This window comes from Protomyctophum parallelum (genome assembly GCF_964188405.1).
Source record: "Protomyctophum parallelum genome assembly, chromosome: 14".
In the NCBI taxonomy this organism is placed as follows: Eukaryota; Metazoa; Chordata; class Actinopteri; order Myctophiformes; family Myctophidae; genus Protomyctophum; species Protomyctophum parallelum.
In genome coordinates this window covers 36,331,228-36,341,227 of record NC_139709.1, presented here as the reverse complement: position 1 = coordinate 36,341,227, position 10,000 = coordinate 36,331,228, and the positions used below count along the sequence as shown (strand labels likewise).

Below are 10,000 nucleotides of genomic sequence, written 5' to 3'. Positions count from 1 at the left end.
ACGGTGAACGACGAGTTGCAGGCGATCATCTGGGAGCCTCAACACATGGACAAACTGATACCGTCCATGCTGTTCAACATGCAGGACGCTGAGGATATGGACAGGTACACACACACACGCACGCACACACACACAGCAGACTGTTTCTGTCGCTGGATATGAAGGCAATGTTGAAATAATGAGAACGCTGCAGTTCTCATTATTGAATAGCCTAGAAGGTGTCACTATTACGGCCCTCCTGCTGGTTACAGAAGACTTTTGGCTCCAGTAAACTGAATGGGTATGTGACCGGATTGCCTTTACGCTCTCAGTCGTTTAAAGTATTCTTTCAATTATCATTATATGCGTTATTGTAAATTAATATTAAAATGTATGATAAGTAGCGAATGCTTCTACTCAGCAGAGACCCACCTTCTACCCAATAGCATGTTTTATCCATTATGGCCAATAATCACACAATGTCTGGGAGACATGCAGCTGCTGTATACACTCCCGCAGCTGCTCTATGCATCTCCTTGCAACAGTGGTTTACCGGATTTTGCCGTTTGTGCTAAATAACACCATAAAAGTGCACACACCACAGTTTGGGAACCCCTGGATTAGAGGATAACTACACTTTTTGTTACCACTGCACTCTGACTCCTCTGGTGTTACCACTGCACTCTGACTCCTCTGGTGTTACCACTGCACTCTGACTCCTCTGGTGTTACCACTGCACTCTGACTCCTCTGGTGTTACCACTGCACTCTGACTCCTGGTGTTACCACTGCACTCTGACTCCTCTGGTGTTACCACTGCACTCTGATTCCTCTGGTGTTACCACTGCACTCTGACTCCTCTGGTGTTACCACTGCACTCTGACTCCTCTGGTGTTACCACTGCACTCTGACTCCTCTGGTGTTACCACTGCACTCTGACTCCTCTGGTGTTACCACTGCACTCTGATTCCTCTGGTGTTACCACTGCACTCTGACTCATCTGGTGTTACCACTGTGCTCTGATTCCTCTGGTGTTACCACTGCACTCTGACTCATCTGGTGTTACCACTGCACTCTGACTCCTGGTGTTACCACTGCACTCTGACTCCTGGTGTTACCACTGCACTCTGATTCCTCTGGTTACCACTGTTACCACTGCACTCTGACTCCTCTGGTGTTACCACTGCACTCTGACTCCTCTGGTGTTACCACTGCACACTGACTCTGGTGTTACCACTGCACTCTGACTCCTCTGGTGCGATAATATCCTCTTAGATCAGTGGTTCTCAAATGGGCCTTCAGCCAGATGCAGGTGATATTGAGTTCACGATTGGGAACTCAATACCGAGTCAGGTTAGGTTACAGGATTACAAGTAGCCTCGGAAACACTGACGTTTTAGGTTCCAGGTGGTCCCCAGCTAAATGACGGAGAGTTGGTAACCAAATGGACCTTTATAGATCCTTAACTCTTGAGAGCATAAAATGAAACCAAATGGATCCGTTAAAAATATACATTAATTTACGAGACGTCTACACAATTAGAGAATGTAGAAGATTTTTTATTTTGATCAACGCTGGCCTGCTATCTGTCCTATGGTACCACATCAATACAGCATGGAATTGTGGGAAATCTTATCCAATGACAACAAAATATCCTAAGTTTTAGGGCTGAGAGGCTAAAGCTCATCACTGTGGTCTGTGGCCCAAAAATGGCACAAATAAATAATTGACCTTGATATGAAAAAGGTTGAAAACCACTGTCTTAGATCAAATTATAAGTAACGGGTCGCACTCTGAGTGGCAAGAGTGAGTGGACTTGTTTCATTATTTCTTACAAGTCTCTAAAATGATCAAACGTTTCGGCTATTCAGCATTTGTCAGTGTGAGCAGTGCTGCATAGATGGAAGTAATTCATAAAAAATATAAAAATCATACCTGTGTGAACTGAGTGGTGCAACTCCCCAGAACTTCCAGACCCACAGGAACACGCCCAGGGTGCCGGCCCGGTTCCGGCGAGCCTCCCCGTGTCCGAAACAGTCGAGAAATTACTCAACAAACGCTATAACGAGGGGCACGGTGGCACAGTTGGTAGTGCTGTCGCCTCACAGCTAGAAGGTCCTGGGTTCGATTCCCGCTCGGGACGCTGTGGGTGCTGGCGGCGTGTTTCCTCCTCCGCGTCATCAGTGCCCATACGCGAAGGCGGGGTTGGTGAAAGGGCCTTTCTGTGTGGAGTTTGCATGTTCTCCCCGTGTCCCCTAGGGTAGGTACCCTCACAAAGAACAGTAATCCTGGTCTCTAAACTGCCTCCCCCTGGCCAGCCGGGGCGCCTGATGGAGGGGAAAGGAACTGGTTGGAATAACGTGTTCCTTCCACGCGCTACGTCCAACCAGGGAAACTCCCCCCTGTCAGGTGTAAAGGAGCAACTTGGACACTCAAGCATGAAGGAAGCATGAGTTAAGTCCGTTGCTCTCCCCAGGTTGGCGGAGGGTGTGTAGAGCCCAGGATCACATTAGATGATTGACACAGGGGTGAAAAATGGTGGGATAAAAAAAAAAAGAAAAAAAACGCTATAACGCTATTTCCGTGCTCAGATGGACAGAAACAGACCCAGCCAGGGGCACAAATTGCTGGGCATTGGAGCGCTTCACCCTATGGTTGCACCACTCAAAAAACAGAAATCCACCATAGTGTGACTGTATCATATAAGACACTGTGTGTGCGCTGCGTTTGCAGTTCAGTTTCAGGGTTAGACATATAGGATCAACTCCCCCACTCCTAAACCTCACATTTCTTAGCCTCGCATTTTTGCCCCTTCATCTCACAATCCTCCTTAAGACCACCCAGCAGCCCGCTATATTCCTCCTCCGCCCCACCCCCCCACACCTCCTCCCTGTGTACACCTCCCACACAAGTCTGGCTTTGGCTCCAGGGAGGAGAGTGAGGAGCTGAGAGTGATATTTCATCCAGAAAAGCCTCCTCTGTACGTCTCCTTAACCCTTCTCTAGAGTGAGAGAGCGAGATTAGAGTTTATAATCCTTTTATTCTCTTCTCCCCCCCTTCCTAGTTCCTTCATTTACCTCCCTCTTCTCTTCTCTTCTCTTCTCTTCTCTTCTCTTCTCTTCTCTTCTCTTCTCTTCTCTGCTCTGCTCTGCTCTGCTCTGCTCTGCTCTGCTCTGCTCTGCTCTTCTCTTCTCTGCTCTTCTCTTCTCTTCTCTTCTCTTCTCTTCTCTTCTCTTCTCTTCTCTTCTCTTCTCTTCTCTTCTCTTCTCTTCTCTTCTCTTCTCTTCTCTTCTCTGCTCTGCTCTGCTCTGCTCTGCTCTGCTCTGCTCTGCTCCCCCTCTCTCTATCTCCCTCTCTCTATCTCCCTCTCTCTGGTTTCCATGTGAACACAAATCTATTTTTAGACTCTTTTCTTCTTCTATGCACTACTATTTTTTTGTGTTCAGTCTTTTGCCTACTTCCCCCTCATATCCTGCCTGGAGAAGGTGAGAGGAGGAGGCAAGCTCTGATTGTTCCTTCTTTCCTTTTACTCTCACCAAAATGGGCGAAATCCCCCCTTACATGCTTAATTCTGTAGTCTGTACTGTACATTTCTGCCAATATTATAGTATTCAATCAATTCACATGTGGAGATTTATACAATTTGAGGGGGAAGTACATAGGTGGAGGTCATTGCTTCTTGCCTAACAATGTCATGTAGGCAAGTGGCCAACTGTCCTGTATACAAATGCAAACCACCTGTGCAGGAGTAGCCTACTCCAGTTATTGTTGAGAACCAAATGGACCTTAGCATTTGTTTTCGTATGTTTAGTAGAGAAGCAGTGGTTTTCAACCTTTTTCATATCAAGGTCCATTTTTTATTCAGCATTTGAGCCAAGGACCACCATTTGATGAGATTTAGCCTCGCAGACCCAAAAGTAAATAATATTTTGTTATGGTAACCGTTGATCAAAATAACAATTATTCTACATTCACAAATTGTGTAGACTTCTTGTAAATTAAGTAGGCTAATGCAGATGTTTTACAATACTTTTACTCTTGAGAGTTGAAGATCTATAATATAAGGGTCCATTTCGTTACCAACTCTCCATCATTCAGCTGGTATCCGTTGTAAGCTTGTACAATCAGCTCTGACACAATGTACTGTGGTAAAATGAAGCACAAAGAAATCACAAATCACAAGTCAGTCAGTCTCTCTCTCTCTCTCTCTCCCCCCCCCCCCCCCCCCCCCTCTCTCTCTCTCTCTCTCTCTCCCCCCCCTCTCTCTCTCTCTCTCTCTCTCTCTCTCTCTCTCTCTGTTTTTATTGCGAGGCACAAGAAGTTGATAGATGCAATCAACTTGATTTTAATTAATTTGATTTGATTTGATATATTCAAGATACAATTCACAAAAGTGCAGTACAGATTGCACAAGAAGTCAGAAGACTTAATTCCATTGTGATCCAAATAAATAGTTACAGCATATGGTATTGGAACATGTGTTGACTAAAATCACAATAACAATGTCATTCACAATAAAATATCGTCATAGAGCAGTAGCCTAAACAAAAGACAATAAATAGATAATACACAGATAAATAGAACACTATTCTAAATTGCCCATCAGGGAATTCTTCAACATATTTTTTAAATGTTCAAAGACTGGGCAAATTTAATTTCCCTTGGGATTTTGTACCATTCCTCCACCCCTGTATATTAAAATGAGCTTTTACCTAACTTATTTTTTAGGTTTTGTGGTTTAAGATCAGCTACACTATAGCCCTTGTGTTCAAGCTATGGGACTCGTTAACATACGGGAAGTAACCTTTAAAAATATATATATAAGTTGTATAGACCATAATAAGTCTTTTGTTGTATTCTGCCTTCAGCTGGGAGCCAATTTAGTTCTCTGAAATGGTTAGCGCCAATGTGTGTTCTTGGGTAAAGGACTACCCTCATTAGTTTATTTTGCGATGTCTGTACTTTATCTTTGGTATTTTTAGATATGCCGCGGTAGCAGGTTAGGCAGGTGTAATCAAAATGACATTGAACTAATGCTGGATACCTCTCTTAAGTTGTGCCTTGAAGCAAAAATGATACATTCAGATTTACCCAAATGCAGGGATGACTTGTTTTCGTGCGTGCGTGCGTGCGTGCGTGCGTGCGTGCGTGCGTGGCGTGCGTGCGTGCGTGCGTGCGTGCGTGCGTGCGTGCGTGCGTGCGTGCGTGCGTGCGTGCGTGCGTGTGTGCTGCTGCTGCCTATATTTTCACAGCCACATCAGGCTTTTCATAAAAGACTTTGTGCTCTTCAACGAGATGATCTACTTCTCAGCTGAGCTTTGTTCTGGAATGACAGACACAGTAATGCTCAAATGTCTAGCTATGGGAAAGGCGAAAAACTGATAAAATCGACCCCAGTCCGAAACGTTTTATACAGAGGCAATATTCGGCGACAGTGTGCAAACATGATTGACATTACGTGTGTTGGGTTTTTTTTTGTGCTCCGACATTTGCTCCGATTTTCGTCCCGAAAAACGCACGCTGTGTGTGCATACTCCTTTACAGGTCTGTAAAAGTCCTCACTTTAGTCTACAGAAACATCTTGACCATCAGTAGCAAGTAGCATTACACATCACCAGTTTGGCCCTGTTTGGCCTAGCTCAGACAACCCCGGAGTGCGGTGAAATTTGGCACCCTTGCCGGCCTCATCTTCGGCTCAGCTGAGCCCACTTGCCCTGGTCCTTGTATATGGAAACGACGGCCCAAGCAGGCGGTGTGGTGTGGGTGTGTGTGTGGTGTGGTGTGGTGTGCTGTGCTGTGCTGTGCTGTGCTGTGCTGTGCTGTGCTGTGCTGTGCTGTGCTGTGCTGTGCTGTGCTGTGCTGTGGGGACTTGCCTGTGGAAACCAGCACACTCATGAAGAGAAGGACTTCGGCACTCCCATGTGTAGTGGCCAAGTTTTCTGTCGAAAGCCCTGAGGGGAAGCAGCTTCTCTCTGCCGCATCGTTACACTGATTAACTAATTAGTGTCCTCCTTGAAGCTGTGTTAATTGTTTAAAAACAGCCTGTGTTGTTTCGTTAGGTCACATGATTGATTGGACAGCGCTGCTGGAAGCGACATGTCCCATTCATTCAGCCTGTGCGTGCGTGCGCGCGCGTGTGTGTGTGGTGTGTGTGTGTGTGTGTGTGTGTGCAGACTATATAGAGCCCTGAGAAACTCTGGTCAACAATGTATGGGGTTTAACCCATTACGACCGTGTCATTTTAGCTTTTAACCACTTTAACCATTATTTTATAGTTTATACTTTGGCTATTCAATAATTGCAGATGTACAAGCTTGTAGATCTGCTTTTTTTTAATGATTGTTTGGGGAATTTCTTTATACTATACATAAGGATTCTTTAACATTTTTTAACTCAAATCTTTGCTTCTGAGGGTTTCTGGAACCAAATATTTTGAGATGTTTGTTTGGCAGCCAAATGCATATAATTTGGGGGAGGGTCCTCTGACATGTAAAAGCTTTGAGCACAGCTTATATACAGTAGAAACATAGGTTTTTCAGAAAAAGCTGTTAAGATTTAAAAGACATTTGTAGAAGCGGCATATAAGCGTAGGAGCATAGACAAAATAATGTTCTCTCTCTCTCTCTCTCCCCCCCCCCCCCCCCTCCCCTGTAGGGCGGGCCACCCCAGCACCCCTCCAGATTCGGGCGGTGTGGAGGGTGGTGTGGAGGGGGAGGAGAACCCGGCGGCGCTGGCAGAGAGCTGCTTCAGAGAGCTGCTGGGACGCGCCGCCTACGGCAACATGAACAACGCTGTCAGGCCCGTGCTGGTGTGAGTTACATGTGCACGCACGCACGCACTGTCTCTCTCTCTTTCTCTGTCTGTCAGTCTGTCTGTCTCGCCCAGGACGAAGTTCTTTGTCCTTTCTATTAGTAACGCCCGACGCCCAAGAAGAAGTTTGATCCAAAATATCAATGTGTGGGTTGAAGTAATTAATGTATGTTTTGTAATAATAATCTAAAATCCACAAAGTAACTAGTAACTAAAGTTTTCAAATAAATATAGTGGAGTAAAAGTAAAAGTATTGAAAATTGGAAACGCTCAAGTAAATACAGTACTATTACCTCAAACCTCTTGTCTGACATCTAGTGACAACTCGTCCCTGTCCACTCCTCCAGACCCGGTGAGATGGCTGTGTGCACTGTGCACCACAACTTCTCCCAATGTGTATCAATGCCACACATGGAGAAAGAACACTGGTGTCATGTTAGATGAGGAGAAGAGGAGAGGAGACGGAGGAGTCTTCAAGGCAATGCTATAAATAGCACGGACGTGGGGTTACAGACTAGGGGAAAGGCAGATTGACGTCATATGGTGGGACAATGAGACCACCTCTCTCTCTCTCTCTCTCTCTCTCTCTCTCCCCCCCTCCCTCCCTCCAACTGGACAGAGGAATGGATAGAGCAATGGAGTGCACTGCAGACCCTAGCACAGTCTAAAACATGTCCATGTCAAGGACCCCCCCACCTGACCCTGTATAAACTAACGCTGTGCTTCATCTTCTGGCTTATTTTCTTTTACTACGAAAAAAGCACTTTTTACTATTACTTTTACTTTAAAGTGCATTTAATGTGAGTGACTTACTCAAGTGATTGTTTTCTTTTTGTTTTTGTTTTTAAGATTCTCTTAAATTGCTTCATACACTTTCTTCTTGCTCTCTTTTTTCCCCTTCCCAGTTGTTTATTTTTGCTGTCAATGTCATTTCTGTCGGGCAGAAATCAACATTTTAAGATAGACAAAAAGAGCCAATCTACAGTACTCTCTTGTATGATGGAAGTAGGGCATGCATTTACAAATAGTATTAATAAAAAGATAGAGATATGGAGATACGAGATTTCTGCCCGACAGCAAAGTTTTCTGTTTTTAATATCTAGTGGAAAGGTGAAGGGTGTGTTATTAATATCGCTGTGTGAGTGTGTGTGGGTGTGTGGCAGATGCACGGTGGTCCCACACAGTGTGCGTGCGTGTGTGCGTGCGTGCGTCCCACATGCGCCCTGTCAGTCTCAGCCTTATGAATCAGACCTCCTTTATTGTGCCTGCTGACAGAAATGACTTTCTTTGAGAGATTGTCTGTCTGTCTGTCTGTCTGTCTGTCTGTCTGTCTGTCCATATTGAACTGAATGTACTTGTTTCATATACTGTGATTTACTACTGCATGGCTGTGTTTGCTAATGTGTATGGACTATTATTGTAGGGTGCGTGTGTGCGTGCAAGACAGGTCGCCTCTGAGCTTCATCACTCGTCAGGATGGACACTGCATGCATACCTCGTGCGCGAGTGTGTGTGTGTGTGTGTGTGTGTGTGTGTGTGTGTGTGTGTGTGTGTGTGTGTGTGTGTGTGTGTGTGTGTGTGTGTGTGTGTGTGGTGGTGGTGGTGGTGGTGGGGGGGGGGGGGGGGGCTATAAATGCCCTGCGGCTCGGCTCATACATCATTTTTATAAATGTTCTGTACGTCCTGCTGACGATAGCCACTGTAGTGTGTGTGTGTGTGTGTGTGTGTGTGTGTGTGTGTGTGTGTGTCAGCATGTGGGCCGTAACTCAGTCCATCCGCCCACACCCACAGCAGCACTATATTACAAGCACCTTGAGCGTGGGTCGACCGTGGCCCTATGGTGGACGTCACAAACGACAGTAGAGCGCCAAAGTCTGACATATCTGCAACTAGAGGGAGCCATCCCCCGGGGTACAGCTCTTAATGGGTTCCAAATAGGTTCCCGAGCCAGAAATGGATCTGAAATTTGATCCGAAACTTCTTTCAAATGACGGCACTGAGCCCGAGTGGACCCATGACAATTTGGTCCGATACCGAGCCGTCCGACTTTCTTATTATGGATCGGATTTTTTCCAAGATCCGGTTATTTCAGAGGTTTTAAAGACCCTATGATTGTATGCCGGTGTCACACTATGCATGCATTGTGTAGCTCAACTTATTGTTTCTTCTCTTGCGCTAATCCTAGATCAGCCTAAAACAGTGCACAAGTTAAACAGCACTTCATTGCGTTTTTCTTTCACCAGTGCAGGCCGTCATGTCTGCACACACGGTCGCTCAGTAGTATGGGTCTAGAATATATAATACAATAATAATAAAGCAGTGTTTCAGAGTGTTGGTTTTAATGTGTGTGTGTGTGTGTGTGTGTGTGTGTGTGTGTGTGTGTGTGTGTGTGTGTGTGTGTGTGTGTGTGTGTGTGTGTGTGTGTGTGTGTGTGTGTGTGTGTGTGTGCGCGTGTGCGTGCGTCTATTTGCAGACATCTAGACAACCACCGGCTGTGGGATCCCAATGAGTTTGCTGTGTCCTGCTTCAGAATCATCATGTACTCCATCCAGGTACACACACACACACACACACACACACACACACACACACTCACCTGTGATGTGTGGTTCCTCAGATGCTCCTGGTAGCCAATTATAATGACGAGAGAGGTGTGTGTGTCACATGTCAAACATTCTCCTCTCCTCTCCTCTCTTCAACTCTCTTCCAGGCCCAGCACTCCCACCATGTGATCCAGCAGGTCCTGGGACATCTGGACACTCACAACAGGAACACTCCGCGCGTGCGAGCCGGCATCGTGCAGGTTCTGCTGGAGACGGTGGCCATCGCTGCCAAGGGCTCCGTGGGTCAGTACAAACACCACTGAAACCATGCATCTCTTATCCACAAAAAAGGCCATGATGACTAACACTATGACTAAATAGACAGTGTACTAACCATTCTGTCAAGACATACAAAATAAATGGTCTAAAATGAGAGAGAGACAGCAGAACTGATGCCTGTGAGTGGGCGCCGCTCTCTGAAAATAGCTGATCAGTAAGCTCACATTGTGTAGTATAGATGGGCTATTGTCGGTATGAAGCAGGCATTCCGACTCCATCAACCCATTCTGACCTGAGATCAGATTCATACAAGGTTTCCACTGGACACACACTGGTCTGATGAACCCATTCTGACCTGAGATCAGATTCTAAAAATGTCAGTCGTTCTTC

General features: G+C 45.8%; 2 protein-coding genes across 4 annotated transcripts in view; one reads left to right on the top strand and one right to left on the bottom strand.

The window, feature by feature from the left end:
* The window catches only part of LOC310871284 (tripartite motif-containing protein 16-like), a gene marked incomplete at both ends in the record, with an annotated part of 503,649 nt that overhangs the window by 58,693 nt on the left and 434,956 nt on the right, over window positions 1–10,000 (bottom strand). The window lies entirely within an intron of this gene.
* efr3a (EFR3 homolog A) overlaps window positions 1–10,000 on the top strand; it is a 91,701-nt gene that overhangs the window by 55,751 nt on the left and 25,950 nt on the right. For all 3 annotated transcript variants that reach the window (XM_083782340.1, XM_083782339.1, XM_083782338.1), the window contains 4 exons: window positions 1–104; window positions 6,633–6,788; window positions 9,262–9,340; window positions 9,499–9,634. The exon at window positions 1–104 is cut by the window's left edge and continues 46 nt beyond it. In XM_083782340.1, the coding sequence (XP_083638466.1) occupies window positions 1–104; window positions 6,633–6,788; window positions 9,262–9,340; window positions 9,499–9,634 (475 nt within the window). The remainder of the gene's footprint in view (window positions 105–6,632; window positions 6,789–9,261; window positions 9,341–9,498; window positions 9,635–10,000) is intronic.